We start from the raw sequence: 24,100 nt of genomic DNA on the forward strand, positions 1-24,100 counted from the left end.
TTCTTCATGACAATTGCAGAGTTCACAAAGCTCGCCGAGTCCGTGAAGGAATCGATGAGTGCGGCTTTATTGAGATGGAACATTCACCCTACAGCCCAGATTTGGCACCGAGTGACTCTTATCTCTTTCCTAAATTAAAAAAGCACTTGAGGGGACGCCATTTTTCTTCGGATGAATACTTGAAAGTGGTGGATAAATTTCTGAGGACTTATCAAAAGAATTTTTTTTTGAAGGCACAGTCTTATTGGAAAAACGTTGGAATAAATGTGTAACCGTTCGTTAACGGATCACATGGGGAAAAATGAAACATTACTTTTCTCCCAACTCTTTAGCTAGGTGGATCATATAAAAATCTCCCCTCTACTTTACAATACGGTAGTTCCAGATTAAAAAAAAACTCTTCTTGTCTTTTCTTTTCTTAACCAAAATTCGACACACAAATATGGTTATTGACGTTATTTTAATTCTGGTGTACTAATTCTCTTCTAAATTGCGCCATTTTTAGATAGGACGAAAAAGAAATAATGACAACGTATTTTTATCAAGCATTTTCATAACAGTACCAGAAAACGAGTTGTGCACGTTTTCGTCTCATTCCAAACAACTACGAGTACTCATTTCCAGACGAATATTTATTTTTACATATTGTTAAATGTATTTTTAAAAGAAACATTTGAGACTTTTATTGTAACAATCTTTGCCTTTCTTGCTCTACATTTGATTTAATCTCCATTCCCCGGATGCAGCTTGAATTATTTTATAGAACTGTTGCAACTACAGAAACGCCATCCAACATCTAAATTTAGAAATAACAGTTAGTTAACATTTAACTTATCATGATCTCCTCATCGGTCATTCAGATATTAATTACACGCGGTGCTAAGTTCTGTTATGTCATAAATACTCCGCGGTTGGTATTTTTCATCCTTCCACAAAACAAAGCGTGTTGCGTCGCTGCATGACCCAGTCATCTTCACCTGACGCTTTGTTCTCTGCTCGTTGCAACACCCTGTATCTCCGGCGAACCGTTCGATCGCAAGACAGCCGTCGTGTTCGTCGTGGGGTCGTCCCTGTCGCCGCCGTTCTTCTCGTGATGTCACGTGTCGACAAACTACTGTTCCAAAAGGCAAAAGCAAAGCACGTATGCGCTCAACCACAACCATCGAGACACGAAGAAACATGCGTTGTTACAATGTGTTAAAGACTGAGATGAGGAAGATGAGCGAACCTGAATGGTATCTCTTCTCATTGTGCGTGACGCGCCGTTGCGTGCGTCGTCTCGTGTGCTGCTTGCCTCCGCCGCCGCCGCCGCTGCCGCTGCCTCCGTCATTTCCACCGCTTCCGGCTAAACATCACAACACAATGAACACACCACCAGTTCGAGTGTTAATAAAGCATTTAGTGACATGGGAATGCAGATGAGATATGGAGATGCCGTACACGAATTGGGTATTAGCGGTAACACCGGTCGCTGTTTGCACACCCGACCTCTTCGCCGAGTGTTAAATGTGCGCAGCCTGGTGCACGTACGGCCACGGAGACGTCATCAAGCACATGGTGCACCGTTAACGTTCCGTGTTAGTTCGGGACTTAACTGCATCTGCCGCCTAATTAAGACGAGATATGCACGCGGCATGCCAAATTGGCCGCTCAACCTGGGTTACTGTTAGCAAAAGGCCATCGTCGACTAAGAAGTCGAAATGCAGCCAGCCTCTGGCGCACAAAGTGGCTGCCCCTCGCGTAATTTACTTCTCATATCCTGCTGATTAATCTGCACGTCTTTGTAGGTTAGCACCCTTCAACTCCCAAAATCTGCCAATTTGAGCGAATTAGCGGATCTCGGCGTTTCAAAGGGGCTTCCCGCTTTCCCGAACAGATATTTCCCCACGAAAATTTTACCTACACCGAACACTGAACGACTAATCTCCGGATCATAACATTTCCAAAAATATAAAACTCCAACGGCCCTTACGTTGCGTTCGTATTTCTTCATTTTGCGCCACGTCACGTTTTACAACGTATAAAAGTCCCTTTAATCACTTTAATCTGTTCGAATTTACGATTCGATGAAAATCCTCTCTCAACTTCTTCCATTCACCAGAACATAAATGAATGTGTTTTCGGAACTTGTTCAGTTATAAATTTATATTTGTCGACTAAAAATACACGCGATTACGGTTTTATTTCCAATTAGATTGCTTTATTTGCGACAATATCCGCATACGAAAATGTAACTTTATTGCTCGGTTTTTATGTCCAGCGCCATTTTACGCGACGTGATGCTGCAATAAAGCTCTTAAACTGGATATGTGCAGGTACAATTAAGATCTGGTCCTGCGTGAATTTCGTCCTGCAAGAGTGAAACTATACAGACCGTAGGAAACAAAGCCAGTTCAGAAGTTCAGAGAAAAGGAAGTGTGAGGAAGATTACACAAAAAAATTGAAGAAATCAAGTTTCTAAACGAATATTTTAGCTTTAAAAATGATCATTCTAAAAAATTCTAAACGCTTTTGTACTACTTAGGTTTCTGTACAATGCGAGGTCGGTACATGGATGACGGAATTGACTAATTAATGAAATAATTTGTTCTACGACTGTTAAAAAAACTGAACTACAATTTACTATTTTTAGTTTGTAAAACATCTGTTTATGGTAGTGGAAAAAGCACAAAGCGTTTAAAAACAGTGCCGTAGCGTGTCATTATTCTACTCTGGGCGTTATGTAAATACATGCACCGAAATAGCCGAATTATAGTGCACTGAAAACAATTGAAGTTGAAACGTAAAATTTTATATTTGTATTTTGATGTTGATGATTTTCCTAATTAGGCACACAGAGTCGTAGAAAAATACTGAATGGGACTGCATAAAGTGTCTTTTTTTCGAATCTAGGTAAATTGCTCGAATGCAATTGCTCGAAGACGAATTGCTCGAAATCAGCTGCTCGAAAGTCAATTGCTCGAATATGACTTTGCTCGAACGGCGGTTTCTCGAAAATGTTTTGCTCGAAAGTAATTATCATACACAGGATAATGCGGTGATTGTTATTACAAAGGCTACATCCGTATTGCATTTAATAAATTTAAAAAAAAACTGTTTTACACAAAATTTTTAACTTCTGATTTTTACACTGATAAGAGAATTCATTTCTAAAATTTATAAACGAAATTACCGAAGAAAAATATGAATTAGATTTTAAATCAAACGATATTAAAAATTGAAGACTTGTTTTATTTATGATGTGGGATTTGTAATTGCGGTAAGGCGGTAAGGCCGTTACAGATCTTCGGGTGCAGGCATTTGAGATTCCATTATTTTCTTCAAGGCCGCAACAGTTTTTTTTTTATAAAACAATAAGTTTATGCAATATGCAGTTGGGATATAAGGTTAGTAAGTACATTATAACAGAATCGAGAAATTTTTTTACAGGAATATTTTGAAGGCATTAATGTCATTAATACGACTAGTCCGTAATTACTAATAATTACTAATTACACTCCAATTACACATTTTCGACCATATAAATTCGAGCAAAACATTTTCGAGAAATTGCAGTTCGAGGAACTTGTATTTCGAGAAAAGTTACAATCGAGCAATTTAATTTTCGAGCAATTGATTTCGAGCATTTGATTTCGAGCAACTGCATTCGAGGAATTTGCCGGAGACGCTTTTTTTCACTTACCATTTCTGAAAAAAGTACTATTTCATGCACTTCTTGCATGAATTATTACTACATATGTATTTACAAATTTTGGGATTAAAATCGTTGGGCAAAAAATAGTACATGCACCTCGGGAGTTAATGATTTTTACCCTCAGTGTTTTGTAGAACCATCGGGGTTCGTCATCGGGGTACAAACTGCAGTTCGGGTAAAAATCATGCACTTCACTCCCTCGGTGCATAATCTACTATTCTTTTCGCACTAGTGTGAACAGAAATTTATAAGATAATTAATAAAATTGAAACTTATCGAAATTTTGGCAACATAGTAAAACAACATACTAACAGTAAAAACAAAGTTTAGTTACCTTGGTTACAGTAATTTCTTAGATGGTTTGATGAATTGAGAATCTGACGTACTTTGACCTTTTGTAACATTATTATTCAAGGAAATGTCAAAATATTTGAATATTTTTAAATATTTGGACGTTTGTAAAGAAATGTTTTATGTGACATTCATGTCAAAAGTGCGTTTAGTGATATCAAAATATCGCTACTATATTTATGAACTATGCAATAAAAAGAACTTCATAAGTTTTGCTTCTTTGTGATTTTTCGTAGAACCTTATTAGGCAGCTCCAAATAAAGCAAAACAAAATTCTTCCTCAGCCAAACGAATTAATTTACTGACTTTTTTTCAAATACTTTATGAAACGTTTTTGTGTCATATTGAAAGAAAGATTTTCCCTTATTTATTTTTTCTGGAAAATGGAAAAATACTGAATCGATTTCTTTGTTATTTCTATATTTTGAGAAATATATCTGCAGAGTAGAAACACAAATAACCCAAAAAGTGAGGTTAGATTTAAATAGTTGATCCGTGATCTGTAATCCGTGGTGCGTTCACAATCGACTCTTCAACGCCTACTTTGAGGATACATTGAAATGAACACCCGAAATTTATAAAATGCAACGTACAAATTCAAATTGCCAAAATTTTGAAAAAAAAAAGTAATTTTCTTGTTTTCTATTGAAAAAAAAAGAGTGATAAAGGCAAATTAAACGTAAAAGAAGTACCTAAATAAAGCTTCATTGCTAAATTAATAGATTCTTGTAATAAATTTTAAATTAGCCAGTTTTGCCAAAAGAACAAAGATAAAACTGCAATGTTTTTAATTCGACTTTATTTGTATAATTTCTGCATCTTTCATTTCTACCAATACACCTTCAAGATCCTAGTTGCCAAAATATCAATACTAATAAATCGCAATAATCTTTTCAAATAAAAAGGAAAGTAAACGAGAACAAAACCGGCTCTTCGCGCTAATCAATACCTTCGACATTCTCATTTTCCGCTATTTGTCACCGTTGTTTACTTTTCGATTTCCCAAGTATCCTTTCCTAATTCGTTTGCCGTACCTCACGCTCGCTCCACGTTCTCCGTTTAAATTCTGTTATTTACAGTTTTATTTTTCGCTCATTATCTCTTTTCTGTTCTCTAAATTTAGCCAGGTACTAAATCGAGGCAGCCGAGTAGGTGGTTGTGGGCCGTTCCTACTTTTCTTTTCTGTTGTTTCGCTTCCACTCCTCCTTTTTCACCTTGCTCTTCAGCCCGAATCAGCAATATCTTATTTAGCCGGCGAAGACCCGATCGACTTTTACTCTCGCCATTTTTGGGAACATCCAATAACGGAAATCTCACAGATTCTCCTGTCATCCAACGTAGTATCACGTGGTTCTGGAAATTTATCGATGATGTCAAATGACCGGTCGTTCGTTTTTCGGTCGATGATCGCTCACTTTTGTTCCCGCACACGAAACTACAATTTTCATTTTTTTTAAACCCGCCAATCAGTGCTCATTTGAGCAAAACCTGCGGTGTCGCATTCATTCCAATTTATTCGCGCTTAAAACATGTAGAACTGTACGCGTTTTGCCGCCGACGTTCCAACAGGAGAGCGCATTTTTTTTATAAATTATTTTTATGTAAATGCTGGAAATTCCGTCCTGTTTCGTGTAACTTGCGGAATACATTATTTTTATTTTGTGGCGCGACGACACCGTAAAAATACGGCTATTAATCAAGCAGTCACTTCCGATTCCTGATGGTCCTTTTGCTAACGGTAATTTCACCGGATTATGTTTTAGTGCGAAAACAATTAAATTAATTAATTAATTAATTAAAAGTTTGTCCAAAACCACTTCCACCAACAGACTCGAAAACAACACGTTAACAAAGTGTAGTTAGTAGAACAGTCGGAAAACTGGAAAAGTAATGGAAAAAAAATCTACAAGTGTCAAAGAAGTAATAAGAAATTATTAATAGAAGGTTTTGAGACACAAGGGCCAGGAAACGAAGTGATGAATGGTCACAACAACGTCACTTCGATTCGTGGAGTCATGCCCTAATACACGTGACGTCACTAATTCGATTAATTTTTCGTGTTTTTCGACCGGATCCGGTCGCGTCAATAAAACAGGTCAGGCTCTCAATAATTCGAAAAGGGAACGAACGCACCATTGTTCTTTCGAATAAAATGGCAAGTACGCCTGCCATAATTCCGGAATGAAAAATCTCGACTGATTTTATATTTATAGGTCGCGCAAAAACAAACAGCTCCAGGACTGAATTGAATTTTTCAAGAGAAACCGTGAACACCCGAAACGACTGTTCTGTACTTTTTCCCCCGAATACATATATTATAAAATGTCCCGTCTGGGACCAGACTTACTTGTATTTTGTTTAGGCACATAAGGGGATAGAAGTCTTGTTCTCTTCTTTTCGTATCCTTTCTGTGTTATATCACCTGAAAAAAATAAAGAAACGAAATTAGCACAAGCCAAACATCGGCGAAACAGAAGTTCGTCGAGCGCGAACGCCCTCCGGTTACGTCATATTTGCTCCGGGAGAATTCCAGACAAACAAAGGATTAGCTGAAAAGGACGTGGGCTTATCATAATTGTCAGACGCATCGTTCCCGGTTTCCACATAAAGTAATCCAAAACTCCATCAGCCGCCGAAATAAAAGTGTCTCCCCTCGGTTGGTTGGGAGTTAACAAATTGTAAACCGGAGTCAACACCGGACAAGATCTTCCGGGGCCGGAGGAATCAAGTCCTGTTCACCGCTGCTCGTGCGAAAATTAGCCGGTCGGACTGAAGACATCCGGGCAAACATCGATAGATTTTTCATCGATGTTTGCCGATCCCGGGATGCACCCGGACTCCTCCGGTGCACGTACGCTCTCGTCAAAGCAAATTTAATTAACCGATGGGCACGAAATCCGTGTGTACACTGCCGAATTTCGCGTCCCCCTCCCACGGGGAGTTAATTTTAATGCAGAATTGTCGCCGAGCAACTAACCAGCAGGACTAATATGCAAGGATAACGTTTTGATTTACGATCGCTCGATCGATTTCCCGTCGCCGACTTTGACAATTTTAAATCGAACGGACAGCGGTAATTAATCACGGAATTATAACGTTTCGTCGGGGGGACGGTCCCACCCCCTTCTCGACGCCCCGCCACGACGAGTGTTTTCAATTTCGGCTCGACTGATGAATATTGAAAAGCAAAAGTTCCATTTCACCCCGAAGATGAGGTATTTAATTACAAAAAGTTCCACCGAAAACCAACAACAATGCTTTAATTAAAGTCACGCAACGAGTTGCTAGAATTCAGAAACTGAAAAGAACCGGCTCCAACTAAACTCGACGGAGGAAATTCCGTTAAGGAACGGGAAAAGCGTGAAAATTTAATTGGGCTAAGACTGAGCGATGAATATAAAGATTTTTCCGGATTTTCGCCGTGTCCCCTTAAGAGGGGCGCCGGCCACACACGCGAGCATACAAATCGAAGATGGTAATGCCATCGGTGCCTCCCTAATGGGGGCATTTTCTGCACAATCGAGCACTGATTACTCGACGGCATAACCCATGAACGGGCACGGATACCATTTACATAATCAGAACTGGGACGAATTTCTGCTTTAATTGTGCATAATCATTTAATATTTAGTTTTGGGGCGAACGAAATGTAAATCCTGCCTGGAAAGCCGTTCTGCGAGCGCCCGTTCGACCAACACTGTCATATTTCCATGTGAACCTCCCAATTTTAACCGCACTCACACACCATTTGGCATTATTTATGGCTTATGCCTCGAATTATTAGATAGGGCCCGGACGGCTCCAGAATTACACGTCATATCACACCCCGTTGGGCCCCCACACCACTGGAAAGCAGGGGCGGGGCTCGCCGGCTGCACTTTCATCCGCACAAGATCAAAGCGCATTTGGGGCTCCGCTGTGGTGCATAATTAACAGCGCACTCAGACTGCATAAAATTTTGTTAAAAATACCTCAACACAATACCATCAAGTTATTGCTTGCAAAATGTTTGCTGAACAAAATTTTATTATTTATCATAAATACAATGTTAAAAAAAAGATGTGGCTCTCAATGAAAAAATTGATGAAACACATTAGAAGGAAAATTAATTGACGATCCATTCCAGTAGCTCAAAGAAAGAGGCTTAGATAACGAAAGTGTAAAATAAATAAATGCTTTATTTGCCCTCCGGTCTTTCGGATTCCTGATTAAAACATAAAAATAACAATTCCAAAAAAGTCACACTCCTTTCTTTTCCTATTCTTTCCTTCCTCTTCCATATCTCTTTCATCCATCTTATCTACCTTCTGCTTAATTCGTATTTCTCCCCGTTCCTTTCTCTCCCTCTCTTTCATTTGGCTACATCCAATCCACATGTGCTCAATTGTCTCTCTCCTCCCATCCAATATCTGTTTTCTCTCTCCTCGTTACCACATCTAAATCTCGCCATCATTTTTCTTTTTCTTGCACTCTCTCTCGCCTGGTACTCCGGATTTTCCTCTGTCATACATCTCTCATGCTCGCTATTGTATCTGCATTCTTTAATTCTTTGTCTTCTTTCTTGCTTGTCTGTGTCTTTGTCTCTTTCATTCAGCTCTACATTCACCCATCTTCCTTTTGTTCTTAATCTTTCCACTTCTTCACTAGCATACCCATTTCTGTCTCTCCTTCCCCGTGTTTTTTTTTTTTCTCTAGCATTCCGTTAGTATCCCGCACTGCTCCCCTTCATCCATTTTGTCTTCAAACTTTGCCGCTCTTTTGCCCGCTTTCACTCCCAGCGTATTCCTCTTGCACTCTTTCCTCACTATGTAACCTGGCGTTTCTCTGTCTACTCCTAGCACCCATCTCAAATATTTTTCTTGTACTCTCTCTACCTCCTCTGGTTCCTTTCATCCCGAAATCTCTGCCCCGTACATCAATATACTCTCTATCAAGCTCTGGAACATCATCATACTCCTCCTGAATTCACCTCCCCACTTTATCTCTTCTATTCCCCAAACACATCCCACTACTTTATTTCCTTTCCTCACTATCTCTCTGATATGTGCCTCATCCGTGGCTCTTTCCTTGAACGTGTAACCCAACTCTTTGAACTCGTTTATTTGGTCTGTTTTCCTTTTTTCCCAGTTCCACTCATTCTCTTCTCTTTCTCTTATTGAACACCAACATTTTCGTCCTCTGAACATTCACTTTCATTTCTCTTTCACTCTTTGCCACAATTACTAAGTCGGCCGCAAAAGCCAAGGTCCAAACTTTCTCTCTATCTACCACACTCCCTCCCGCTTGTGCTTTCTTTAACATCTCATCCATAACTACCACATACGAGTATATCGTAAATAGCAGGGCGAAAATGTTCTAAACTCACCGCGATACAATCCAGATTTTATTTTGATTGAACACTTGTGTAATTATCTTCACAGAATAAAACTTGGAAACAATCTAAATTTGAAGAGTTCTAAACCAGCAGAATAAAAATTTAGTAAAATAAAAAACCCTGATGAATAAACGACTCAACGAGAAATCGAGTACTGTTTTCTCAATTTGGTTGTAGGTCGTAAAATTTTATGGTACATACTTTTATAATATGTATATAAATCTTAGTTTACCACTAGCAGGTAATATTAAAAGCAGGGTTGTATTGTACCTTTTCAAACCCAACCATTGTGCCCGTTAATCGCTCATAATATGCAATAAGATTTTACGACCTACAACGAAATTCAGAAAACAGTACAAAATACACTACAATTTCGTGCGGATTGTGTAAAATGTGTAGTAAATTTGGTGATGATAACTGCCACGGAACTGATAGTAATGATCTATCAGTTTGAGATTAACGACATGAATCATGTGGCCTAATCACCGACAAAGCTTTTGCTTGTCGTGGTCAGTTTCCCGCAAGCGGAATCATTGTCGACGGTGGCAGATAGCGACACAAAACAAATGGTAAACTACCGTAGACCTAGTGCAAATGCACATCAAGAGCAACTTTCGTCTATAAAGCCTCATTGTCAATTTGTGCCGACGACGACCGCCGCGAAACTAGTCAGACCATATCGTAAATCTCCGACAGTCGTATTTTTCAGCACCTTCGATAATAACTCACGGCAACATCGCCCTCGGAATGCACCTCTTGCGGCGAAGTGACGAGAAGAAAAAGCCGTACGGTAACGGCACCGGCTGAATTAAATTTACGAGGTATATTGCCCGGGATTAGGACAGGGGAGCACATGTCCAGGAAAGTTTACCAGGAGAATGTCCCGGAATTATGGTCACTTTTTCCGTCCCGTCCCCGTTGATTTATCGCGAGGGCACGGTGGCGAAATGACGCAACATCCCCTCGTAGGGAGATGAGATAAATAAGAACTTTGATAACTCGGAGAACATCAACCGCCACCACATACAATTTAATGCCCAGAGGCGAGCTGGAAACGTTTCCGCTCCGACGTGGATAACGTCTTAATTCGCGTAATACAACACGCATAAACGTCAAAACGTTGTAAAACTTCGCAATGAATACGTTCGGTGGCGGCTGCCGACCCTCCACGAACTGGGGGGACTTTACGATTTCAATTCGCGCATTTATTAGCTCTAACTTTTACGGGCCACCCTTTTTATTAATCGATCGCCAATACACGGAAACGTTCCGATGTCGTTAGCGCACACCTTTACGGCCCATCCGGAACAAAGCGTCAAGAAAAAGCCACTCCGGTGTTGGAGGAGGGAGGAATTGGTGAAAAGCGTGGGTGGGGGGAGACCCAAGAGCGAACCGGTCTGCAGTCCTGTGCGGAATTCTGGCTTCTATGTGGCGTGTGGGCGGGAAAAAAGTGTTCATGTACGTAATCACTGTAAAATGTTCTTAACATTACTTATCAGTGATCTAACTACCTACGCTGCTAATTAACTGGAGAAAAAATGGCGCAACCTTTCAGCCGGCAAAAGTTGATAAAAGGTTCCTTCACCCGGAGATCTGATAGGTCTTTATCGAGTATCGAATGGAGTTTTGATGAAAATTAGAATGTTGGGGGACCGCAGTTTGTTGGCAGAATTCCGGCCCATTTCTTATCACTTACGACATATATAATCTGGATTGATATCACTTCGATGGGCGAGCGTAGGCCGGAAAATAACAAAAAAATACATTCGCTGCCTCCATTAAAGGAAATTGGTTTCTCCCGGATTAAATAAAATAAATGTCTATATCAAATCACATGTCTTCGACAGTGGCGGTTAACGAAGTAACGAGCCGCAACAAGCGCGGAACAGCCGCGATTTATGATCCGAAAACTTCCACCCGGACCCGATCCGGGAACGACCCGTACGCCCGATTTTCAATTCAAACTTCATTAAAAGCCATTCCGGATTTATGGAGACGGCGCAACTTCACACATTAACGTCCGTCTCCTGTCAAACCTTATCACGGGCGGGAGCAGAAAAAAAACCTGATCCGATCTATTCACCTCCGCCATTTTTGCCTGAATAATTTATTATTTAATGGAATATTCATGCAAATTCCCTTGACCTGATTATTCGCACATTTTACCGTAAAAACGACAACCCGAGCCACTCGTTCGTTCCTTCCGCCCGTCGGTTAATTAAGAAAACTGTTTCATATTTTCCGGAAAAACAGAAATAATTCTCCCGGAAGAAAAGAAGCGGCCCCGGAACGGGGCGCCGTAAGTTATGGGACTCTCTGCATATAATGTGGAATTCGCAGTACGGCCGTTGTTTATAGTTTCGTAATTTCGCCGCCACACCAGGTGGCGGCGTTCCGTTTTCTCTAATTCCCGCTAGGAGTTCTGCTCGCCGCCTTCCGGCACCACCCCCTCGTATAGTTTTATTACGTCTACTTTGTTTTCTAAACTTCCGCACTAATAAGCAGCCCGTGTGCGATACGAACTACACCCGGATGTAATAAGACATTATCCGACACGCTCCGGCGAGAAGCGCCCCGGAACGACTTCCCTCCCCGTTTCGCGCTCCCGGAATCCTGAAACTGACCGCCGCGGAATTAGCGTGCGTAAAATCTGACCGAGTGATCGCCGCCGCCGCTGCACTAGCGCGCGCCGATTTCCTCGCGCCTCGATAAATAAAAATTCCGGGGCGCGCCTCCGGAATTGTTTAAATTCCGAGGGAAGTGTGGCAAGAAGGGGATAAAACCCTCGGAAGAAGCGCCCAACATCCAGCCCAAATCCGCCGGGGGAATTAATATCAAGCTTAAACCCATAAAGAACTGACTTAACGCCGACATTAAATTGGCGAAGTACTTGTACATCGCTGTTAATTCAAATTCAGCGCTGTAATGGTTATTTGAAAAGTTGATCGGTGTTTGGGAGGAGCAGATAAAGCCGAGCCAGACTCTATGGATTTTCAACCTGTACCTACGTCGGCATTCCAAATATTCACTCGACTAACTTAATTATATTCCAAAATATCCAAAGTGGTTTTTTGGATGCTGTCGATGATCACTTTAACTATTTTAGAATTACATTCCTCGAATTTTATTCAAATACTTTGCCAAAACACTAGATTGTGTGATGAACGTTGAACAACCTGAAATACCGAAGTCGCGACCGTCAGTCTAAAAAAGTTGATGAGGGAATAAAAAAAAATCTAAAAGATATAAACGACGATAAAGTAATGTAAGTGTATGTGTCAGTTTGATAAAAAAATATTCCTTTTTAATTAAAATGGAGAAAGTTTCAAGATTCCATCTTCACTCATTTTCTAAGCATTTTTGCTACCAGTACCTAAGGCCACGTAGACGACGAAAGTCCAAAAGCTGGGCCACCCAGTTCAAAAAAAATTGTAAAAACATAACGTGGTTAATGTCTGGGATAAGAGACGCCACTTTTTAATTTCTCATACATATTTCAACAATAATGTGAACTTTGCATGAGATTCTTTCAACGATTACGTAATTCATAAAATTTTCATGTCCGGCAGCAGTTTCGTTTTTAGCTTGTTTATGTGGGGTCGTCTAGATAGACATCTTTGAAATAAAATCCGAAAAATTAATTTTCCAACTGATAGGATAATCTCAATTAAGGCTCTACTGTTCCACTGTTAAAGCGTTTAACTTGGTTAATTAACTGTTAAACCAGCTAGAGCCAAATAGGTTGGCCGGTTAAATTTAACTCCGGGTGGTTTAACTGGTTCAACCGGTTCAAGGGTTTAGCCTGGTTAATAATTAGCTGATGGTTATGTTACTACAGTTCACTTGGTTAATTAGTTAGGGGTCAGTTTACTTGAACCAGAACGATTTGTTTTTTCTTTAACTATATGTATTCTCCTATTGACCGATAAATGGATTTTACCCACAATTTCCTTGGCCGATTTGATTCTTTGACTGGTTCAGCTTTTTAACCGGTTTCGCCCTCAGCTGCTTCAGCTGGTTGGACCAGTTAACCGCACTTGTTCGGACATAAAACCGCACATCAAGAAAAATATTTCAATGTCACATCGCTTACGCCGGAGTCATCTCGCGCAGATGTTCGACTGTTCGACTCCCGATGTTCATTTGTTTAAACGGTTTTAATGGTCGCCTCGATCAGTACCCGGCCGTTTAGTACCGCACTTAACGAGCTGTTACGACTTCGCGAAAATAGAAATTTATTTCTTGTAATCGACGACAAATGGCGTATTCGCAATAAGGCCTTCCAGATCCGTCTCCGGGCGATAACGCGTCCAGATTAAATCCGAGAAAAAGGCCAAACTTTCCGGGACGTCTTCTCAGTCGTAATTGTTTAATACATGAATGGCCGCGATAGTTTTACACTTCTTGTATCGACGATGCTAATCTCGTTGGACTTTTCCCATGATTTATGTGTTTTCCTGGGGCGTATATCTTGATCCGAACATAAACTGGGCAACAGTAGGTATTTTTTTGATATCTAATAAATAAATCTTCGTTCCTGATGCTTCCACGTGATTTGTCTCCCGTCGCTTTTTACGAGATAACTTCAGATTTATGTCTCCAATAAATTACCAGAAGTTTAATTGTTTAAACAAAGAAACAAAAACTGAATCATCCATTTGCTCGCCGAAGAATTGTCCCCCTCTTGTCTATTTATAGTGCACACTAGAGAAAGACCCTGACTGCCAACAATTAACAAAGGTCACTCGCTGAATATCTTTAGAGATAGTTGCTGTGACCCTAGTCGGAATTTTAAAATGGAAAAAGTACTCGTGTGGGAGCACCATCAGAAAAAATTAATTCCAACGCTCTCTGCGTCCTGTGTGGGTACGTTTCCGCTGAAAACTGAAACGGCAACAATTAACCACTTTCCTCCGGCGACATTTTTATCTCGCACCGTACGACACGCGACATAATGTCGTCCGCGTGTGGCACCACCGATTTTTTGTCTCTTTACGGTTGTTACACTTTTACGGGCAACAACTCGACACCGGTCACGTTTCCTGCACAAACCGTTCCGCCCTCGCAGTTTCTGTCGATGGGGGTGCAAAGTTATGGACACGATGATCGCTCCGGATTTTAAATATGCAGCGGCGGGCCGGGTCGAACGGCACACAGGGATAAGTAAATTTTGTTCGATAACTCTCTAGAAAGTGAGTCTGTATCCATAGTTACCAATGGGTGAAGGTTTCTCTTTCGTTCACTTCACTTTCCCTCATCGTTTTTTGCTCACTGTCTTTCACTCACAGGTTTTCGCCCACTTGTAAATTTTTCCAATTCTTTCTGATGAGTGATTTTTAGACAACATTTGGTACCTCGCGGCACTCGCATCTTTCAGGATATCATCAGGAACATTTAACTCTTCATCATCCACTTTCATAATTTACATAACCACTGTATTAACGTTAGAGAACTTTGTTTATTTTGTATTAAATTTTTTTCCACAGCAACAGATCCATTCAAAAATGTGACTTATTTTTGTTTAAAATTTTGAATACAAAGTTACAGACTCAATTTCTAAGGAGGTATCGAAGAAAACTAAATACAGCACTCGAGAATAAGACCGCTTTCGTTCACTTGAATTGCATCAGCTCCGCTTCATACATGAACACGCAATTCGCGTGAACGAAAGCTTTGCCTTCCTCACTCTTACTGTAAATAACTATTACGTGGGCAATGGTAAATTATGTAACGAGTGCGTAAAGTAATACTTTTTTAAACGAATTGCAAGTTTGGCTGAACAGGTTGCAGACGAGTGCGGCAATCCCGTGAGCGAAAAAGAACTACTGCGACTGATAATTTTAAGATTACAAAATGACATACTGATTTAAATTACGTTAAAAATGATATTCTTTCATATTTTTTAACGCTCCTTCATAAATTGATCAGGGAAGAGTTTCCAGGTGGAGTTTTCGGTGTTCAGTATTCCGTTCGGGGGCAAATTAAAATTGAACATCGATCGCGTCGGGACATTTTCGCGTGATCTATCGTCCGGAAAGGGCGTCATTCCGAATTTATACTGACGTTATAATGTCCCGGCCGTCAGTTCGAAATTCATCTCGGCCAAATCTTAGATCCATTCGGCGGCTGCGTGTCCTTCCCCGGATCCCATTCGAAAAATCGTTACATGGACGGAGGGAAATAAGCTAATAATCTCGTTATTTATTGGCATAATCTTGTATCATTTATGGAACGACTTAAACGGGATCCGGAAGAGTGGAGGCCGAAATCGATGTTCCCGCCGCTTTGTCGGGATCTATGGGGAACGGGATACTTATTCATATCCAGCCGACGGTTCGATTTCAGACGTTCGTTCACGTGGGCGCCCTTGATATTTATTTATGGGGTAATTAAACGGCACGAATCGGAGGGCGCCGCATAAATTCGGCATCCCTCAGAAATTGCACGAGGCGCGGCGCTACCTGATACACCGGAATTTGCTCCGGAGCCGTGTGTCGCGAAGGAGGGCGATTAAAACTGCCATTAAAAAGTTCCGGCCCTCCCACGCGACAACGAACGAAATGGATCCCGTTCTGGAAGAATTTTAAAAAATCCGATGCCGCAATAATTCCCGAGGACGAATCCGGCCCTGCGGTCCGCGAATCCTTAAGAGATTGCCCCGGGATAATGACCAAGTTATTGGATCACTCGGTGGCCGCTCTTTTATTACTTCACTTTTTCAGTCGTTGATTCCCCGCAACTTTCTAATCACAAAGAAAGGGCCCGTGATTTAACTCTTCGCCTAGAAACGATCTGAACGTCCCTCCTGCAAATATTTTTGTCCATCGTTTGTTTCTCTACTGCAAATTGAAGAAGATTAATTTTCAGGATGAAGCATCGACGGTCGCTCTTGGATACTTCTGTTGGCAACGAGCCGTCCGTATCGAAATTAATTAGGTACAGCGAGTCTTCCAGTTTAACAAAAAACTGAGTAAAGGTAATGAAATATTATTAGGTACTAGGAGTATTAAATTATTCCTGCGTCCTTGAAAGGAGTATGGACCTGACCCTACTTCTACTACTTCTTTGTCGTTTAAAATTTCAGATTTTTATCTGAACGAAAGTTAATTAATTTTTTTTTCATTTCGGATTTACGCAAAATACACATTCCGTCGAGATATCAGATTTATAATTACCACAAAAATTTGCGTTGCGTAATTACGTACGACCTTTCTAAAAAGTGAAATTTACCCAGAGACTGTACGGGTTATGTCCTCTTCCTTCACAAAACTCTGATAGAATCTTCGCTTCCTTTAATAAAAATTTACGACGCAACTTCTGTCCACAGATCAAGATTTACGTAGAAAACTTCGAATTATGCCAATTCACAAGTCGGAACGTTGTAGGAATTACATTAACAAAAGCCGTGGAACAAGAGAAAATTATTCAATATATTTAAAAAACATTATGCAAAGAAATCTTTGACATTTAGTGATCGCCCACGTTCACTTGTTCTGCGGAAAAAATACGATGTGTAAAAAAAAATTACGTTACGTAAAAAATGGTTAAACGTTCAAAACGACTATGGAAAATAAAGTGGTCCTTAGGAGTAGAAATATAGAGGGCGAGGCGCGGAAATAAGATGTAATATAAATCAATTGACATTGACATATAGTCAAAGTTCTTAGATACGTCTTTAAAAAAACAGTTATTTGTGTATCAAGGCCAAAAAGTACATCTTTGTCGTCCGAGTTTGATTTTTCTGGCCGAGGCGTAGCCGAGGCTTGAAAACAGGCGATGACAAAAGGCACTTTTTGGTAGAGATTCACATTAAATTTTTTAGGCGACCGCACGAACTACAAAGCAAAAGACATCACTGGAAAAATTACAAATTTATTTTGTATCTAACAATTTTTTAAATTTTTGTAGCATTTGTTATCCGCTTGCCAACAAAACTAGAAATTTACTATTTGCAATACAATGAGGTACTTATTTACATAATTTATTGTGACAGGACAATTATCGGTTTTGTCGGTTTCGTTGCTAATTTACTAAAACGTACCAACAGATGGCACCACGGTCAGGGTCCGAAAAAGAGTTACTTTTCGTCCGCTTATGAGTACGTAAAATTACCGTTTTTATTAAGGGTGCCAAGAAAAGAATTATTTCATTTCTTAATTTTTAATAAAGGATTTTCTCTAATTTATCTTTTATCTTTATAACATGCTTTTATTTCCACAAAATTATTTTCAAAAATGCAACAGTAACTACATATTAAAAACAGCAAAAGCTGTACACGTGCACATTGTTGAGTGAAAAAGCTTCACGGCTTGAAATACATTTTTCATGAACAAACCTCGTCTTGTCGTGAAAAAATAAAACCACCACATAGCACACAATTAGTACGGACCTTTGTTGGCTAAAAAATTTAACCCAATAATTGACAACAGCTGTCATCAACAGAAGCAAAGCGAAGCGGTCCAACTATAGAAAAATAATTTCTACGAAACGCCAAAGCAAACACACGACCCGGTGTTTTTACGCCATGTGCAGCAACAATTAAACATTTAATTATAACAAACAGCTGTATCAACGCGAAACAATTTTATTTTCGTTAGGTACGGTGTGTTTTTACTTTCATCGAAGATCCCACGATGTCGAGTAACATGAGTATCTCGTTTCATCCATCCTGCATTTCTTCTGCACGACTCGGCACATTTACGGCGTCTGATGACATGCGACACATTAATTTATTTTTATAACACTGTGTCGACTGTTGGAAATTGAAAAACCACAAGAAACTAGAACGTCGGACCAATCGGCTTTGCGCCGACCATCGATGCAAATGAAAGCTCCCACTAATGAAAGCTCGCACACCTCCCTCGTCGTATTAGCTGCGAACTGCCCCCCTGGTTCCCGATCGGTCCGCCGAGTTACATCAACGGACGGGAGGGAATGCGCCACACTTTCCTGCAAAACCCTGCGAGATGGTGGAACGATGTCGGTACGGTTCCACGAATATTCCGCGTCGTTACCGTTATTCCTCCGGAGGGTACGCCACAGGTTTAAAACCGAACTCGCGGAAGCTTTTTGAAAAGATAGAAGCAGTGCGGCGCTCGTAAAACAGCTCGGATTTGAATAAAGCCGTCGAATAAAACGTTGCTAAAACCTAACACGCGCCAATCGCTGAGCCATCAATCAAGCTAACACGCCGGGGGAGGTATTAAAATGACGAAAGTTTTAAAACGGCGAAGAAAATCAATCCTCGGGGTGGACACGTTGCGCCCCGACTAACCCCTTCGCGCCCCTGCCGTGCTGCAGGACTACAGTTTTCCTGCATTAAAAGCTGGACCAGCGCTGAATACCAACCGAGTAAATTCGTGTCAAACCGATATGGTAATCATTTTCGACACAACCGACAACGCAGAGATAGAAACATTCTACTCTGAACCATGAAGACTTGGGAACGTTTCTTGGACTGCCAGTTGAAATAACTGGATTTGCGTCAATAGAGGTTCTACGTCAAATCTTTGCAACACCGCAACATAAAACCCTCGAAATGGGGGCCAAAAATGACCAACTTCATCCACGTCGCACTCGGCTTTACTACTACGCATTAAGAGTCCTTTTTGTGTCCTTCATTCTTTTAGAGGAGCGAGTTTTAGTTGAAATTTACAGACCAACTTCTCCGAAATGACTGAAAAGCGATTTCAATAACACGTTGCTTTAGTTAGATCCGTCCTAAATATCGAGACTGTTCTAATTCTTTATCCTTTTGACTGACTGACAGAAATAACTCGTCATTGGACACAATTACTTCTAGCTTATTACATTAAGAGAACTTTCAAGAATCAAACGAATGGTACGAATGAAGCCTACAACAGTACTTTAAACAATGGGTGAGAGCAAATGAACGTAAAGTTTTGTTATATTTATTGCGATATATCCGGCTCGAAGGACCAATGTTATGGTTTTGTTGTGAAATGAAAATTACTCCAGTTAAATCTACATGATTACAATTTGTAGTGCCCCTTCTAAACATCTAAACTGTTCTAATCCTTCACCCTTTTGACTAGATTTAAGCAATGAGTGATCACAAATGAGGAGTTTGTTAGCGTTTCAGGGGTAAATGTTCTTGAAAACTCTGATGTAATTCGTGACAAAAATAACCTGGGTAATTCAAGAACCCCGTGCTGCAGAATGTAAAAAAAATTCATTTGAACCCCCTGTGGGGTTTTGACGAGGCGCCCACGCGAATTTTTCGCCCGGGCTCCGAACCAGCTCGAGAAGTAAACTAGAATAATTAAAAGAGTGGAATTAATTTATCCAATAAATGAGTTCCCGTCGTCTCCCGGTGGGACTCCATTCCGGACCTGTAAACACGTCACGATGGCTCCCTATGGATAAAGAGATAATGGTTTTCGCAGTCTGCTGGCAGGAAAATTGTGAGCAATAAGAGTGCCCAGTAACGAACGTGTTGCTTGAAACCTTGGCGATCAATCTTGCGTATTTTTAGGCCGGAACTCAGGACTGGCTCTAATAAAATTTCTCCCGGTCCCAATTTGCGGAATTACGGAACATTTTCGCGCTGGGAATGATTTCAATTAGGTTGCAAATCGATAGGCGGTGCACCCATTACGTAATTGACGCCGCGATTCTTATTTGGGTTCCTGCGGAGGCGATAAATTCCGCGGGAGATAAACCATATCATATGCGCGCACAGGAGGAAACCAAAGAGGAAACTTTTCGAAACTGCCTGATAAATTGCAAAGGATCTTCACTGCTTTGAAGTCATCGCTTTTCCTTCCGTGGAGTAAGTAGTCGGGAGATAAATCGTCATCGTGATTAAAGGTGAAATGTACACGTCTGCGGCACAGCACTACATCCACCCTCTCTCTGTTTGGTAATTAGAGGTGCGTTGTGCACTTTGACTCCCCTCGGAGCGCCCCAATTGCGCCGCAAATGGGTCAATATTACGCGATAACCCACGGCACACGCCACCCCCGGAAAGGGCAAACGAGGAGGGACAAGATGATGGAACACAAATCTGCTTTCGTAACGGCGGGCGCTGATTATCTCCCGACGAGAATGTTTCACCTCCTTTTTTCGGACCGAAATTCGAGAAAATAATCACGACCCGAACGAAATAATAACGCCTCGACGGTGCGCCCCGGAACGACCGGAGCAAGGCAAATCACCAACTTATAGACAGACGTGCCAACTGTGCGACGCTGATTTGCAACCGGCCAGTAATGGACTTTTCACGTCGCACTCTCGGACAAATTATTCGTGGAAGTCGACGGGAATTTCGTCTTCCGGAAGCCCTTTATAAAATAAACACTCGTCTCTGTACGTAGCATTCATCGGGCTAAATTGTCGGTGAAATTAAATTATTACGCAGTCTTTAATTAACTCCCGAACAAACGAAAAAGAAAACAACTGGAAGGATTAAACGACTAAAGTTGGCCAATAAAGCGAGCGACGCTCGCTACATTTTTAATTCATTCAGAAGGGAAAAGATAATGCAGGAGAGAATCCCGATTTAATAAATCATTTATCGGGCGCACAAATACCTTCCGATCGAGTGTCCTTCAACCTCTTGCGCTATCCCACCAGGTACCTTCGACCCACTAAAAATAGAAACACAAAAGTGATCCTTCGCGGATACCCTAGCATAAAAGAACCTTTCTCACAGTACGGCATTCTGCTCCGGTTGACGAAGATGCATTCAAATTCCGGTCGATATTGATAGACCCCTCCGACCGGAGAAAATCCGCGTTAAATATTACCACCGCTGCACCGCCAATTTCAGCCAGGATTTGTGACCCATTACAACCTATTACCAGTCAAAATTAATGCACAATGATCGAATCAATCCTGACGCGACGGCGCCACAAAAAGACCCTCTGAACCTCGGAGTGCATCATTACAACGCTTTGAATTGCACAAAACGCTGTTGAGGCGTCCCGACGTCCTCCCACTTTGCTTTTTGAAACACGAGCCTAATTTATTCTGCGCGTCCTGCACCACTTCGTCCAGGCTCAAAAAAAGCAACTCCTGACCTCTCCGCCGCGTCCTTTCGCTTCAGCAGGCATTAATTCGTAAGTTTTTGGTGGACAAAAATTAAATTTTGGAGTCATTTCATTAACAACTACATGAAAAGAAAATTCACTGCGCGTGTGGTGCGCCTAAAGAAGTTTTCACTTCAAGGTCCGAGCCTGACGACGATTTGAGCGTGTCGCGTGAGGGTTTTAGCGTGTCGCGTGACGATTTTAGCGTGTCGCATGAAACTAATTCATTGTCCGTCTGGTGCGCCCAAAGAAGTTTTCCCTTCAAAAATTGAAATTAATTTCGTCCACGTAAAATTCACCAATCTCGCGCCGGGATAATGGCGGCAGCTGTCGTCGCCTTTTTAGAAACGGTCGGTCTGTTGTATCAACGGGTAAAATTATACATTTCCATTAATAATCCGGAGTCGGTTTTAAAATCTGGAATGGCCGCGACCGGAGCTGTTTACTTTATGTGGCGGTCGGTCATTGTGCACAAATATAATCCATTAGTCCTGTTGCGAGGCCCGGAGCTGAAAAGCGCCCGGACTCGGCAATACGTGTTATTAATTAAAGTGAAAACCGGAGACCTGGCGCGACCGACAAATGTAAGATGTCAACACAAAACATTCGCAATTAACTCGGGAAGCCTCACAATACAGGTGTCCGAATAACAGATAGCTAATTAAAACGGATAAAAGGGTATGTGATGCTACCCGAAAGTAATGTTCCTGAAATGTCAGGTGTAATGTTCGTGGGGATTTTTCCCTTGGAGCGTCATTTTATAGCATCGAAATAGTTTCAATTAATTGACGTGGTCGAGGAAACTCGTTCGTGTTTTACTAACAATAAAACGATTCCTACAGTCCTGGGAATTTCGTCGGGAGGAGCTGTTTCGATAATTGCTTGTCCGACGTCCGACCACTTTTCAATTGTTCCGCTTCTTGGGGGAGATATAAATATCGACGGACCGAGTTTTGTAAATTTTTTATAGTCCGAAAAAACGCGAGAGTGCACTTTTCCGGGATTGGGTCCGGCGGAAAAACTCCGGCGGGTGCAGCTTCGGCAATCCTAAACGGAGCAATTGAGTCTGTAGTCCTGATCCACTTGTCGAGGTCACGGCGGGTCAAAGAGGTTAAACAACACATCCCTACTGAATCACCATTGCTCGGCCACAATGACATCACTCGGTTCGTTCGTAATTTAGAGTCGTGTTCTCCGTATAATGTCGGCGGATGATCCTGCAGGAAGTCAGTCCCGTGCAGGACCACAAATTGTCTGGTGCTCGCTGAATTCACCGTAACCATAAATCATCGCCGACCTAATCAGATTTTTTCTATTTTTCTGTCGTTTTTACCTCTCGGCGCTGATTTATGAAATAACTCGATTCACCCCAACGTACAAATGCGTATTTGATATTTCATTTAAAATCCCCCCGCGACACGAAGAAATATTACTTATTCGAGATTCTCCATTATAAAATCGGAGTGTATTTAACCCCCGAAAGACCGTAACTTTTTTACGAATGATTTATCGCGGCGAGCTTCCGACGAGGCTCGCCGCCCCTCCCCTTAAAACTTTCAACGTGAGCTTTCAATACGGCCACTGACAAATTGATCAGTGTTTATTAAACCGATGTTGTTAATCTTCACGCTCTGCATTCTTCCGTGTGTTCCGCTCCCGCGGAGCGTCGACGAGAACGATTTTTTCAATGGACGTTTACTTAACTCTTTTTGTAAAGCGACATTGATGGATGCCGCTGAAAATAACACATTAAACTGTGCGTTCATTAACAAAAACTATCGTTAAAGCTCGGACGGAACTGTAACGGATGCGACTTAATAAAGCCCATTGCCGGGGCTACGTCGCGCCCTCAACTCGCCGAGCTTTTGCTCTTCGAAAAACGTAATTACGCGGCGAAGGATAAACATGATAACAAGAAAAGTTACCAAGTTTCGCCTTATTTAAATAATTCCTTAGTCTTTTGCGAGAATTCGTGTCAACAGCTGAGCCGCAGAATTGATGATGGTTCGTCTCATTTTTCAATTACGAAAAATTCAAACACCCACCGTTCTCTTTGAAGACGACTTTCCTAAACAATCCAGACTACTAACAAATTCTTATTTCCAAATTAGCATCGAAATTGTTCGTCGCCTTTGCTGTCACGTCGTGCCGCGAAAAAACACCACAAACGAGGAGGCACAGAAATTGTTGCCGAAAAGGCGAAAGCCCAACAAAGTGTGGTTTCTTTACTGTCGAAGAAACGTCACCTGGTGATAACAGAGTATCTCTGCAACGGCAAAGAATATTATATAGTGAACAATTGAATTTCCGGTATTTCATGTCCCATTTTTTTTTTGATCCGCTTGAAGATAAAATAGTAGTCGTATATGTATATCATTCAAAATAGAAAGTCTTTTTGTGCTTCGCCCAGTTGCGAATATCTGGGCTTAGCTCAAAAAGACTCACTTCTACTCTTAATGATATAATCTACTAATTTCTTTGACTCAATCGACTCATTTACCCTTTATGTGCTTCTTACAGTGTTTTTTTTTTTGGTTTTCCTCTTTTGTCCGAGGAAGGGTTTATACCCTTGTGTCGATAAAAGTCAGTGCATAGAATCCCAAAAAAACTGTAACCGTATTCCTTCTTGCT

General features: G+C 41.1%; 1 protein-coding gene across 9 annotated transcripts in view; it reads right to left on the bottom strand.

Annotated features, from left to right (window-relative positions):
• DIP2 (disco-interacting protein 2) overlaps positions 1-24,100 on the bottom strand; it is a 142,839-nt gene that overhangs the window by 21,796 nt on the left and 96,943 nt on the right. For 6 of the 9 annotated variants that reach the window (XM_069048142.1, XM_069048146.1, XM_069048092.1 and 3 more), the window contains 2 exons: positions 6,393-6,467; positions 1,229-1,345 (listed from right to left, as the gene is read on the bottom strand). In XM_069048142.1, coding sequence (XP_068904243.1) covers positions 1,229-1,345; positions 6,393-6,467 — 192 coding nt within the window. The remainder of the gene's footprint in view (positions 1-1,228; positions 1,346-6,392; positions 6,468-24,100) is intronic. The other 3 variants (XM_069048128.1, XM_069048119.1, XM_069048109.1) reach the window with 1 other exon arrangement.

Source organism: Tenebrio molitor, chromosome 1 (assembly GCF_963966145.1).
Source record: "Tenebrio molitor chromosome 1, icTenMoli1.1, whole genome shotgun sequence".
NCBI lineage: Eukaryota > Metazoa > Arthropoda > Insecta > Coleoptera > Tenebrionidae > Tenebrio > Tenebrio molitor.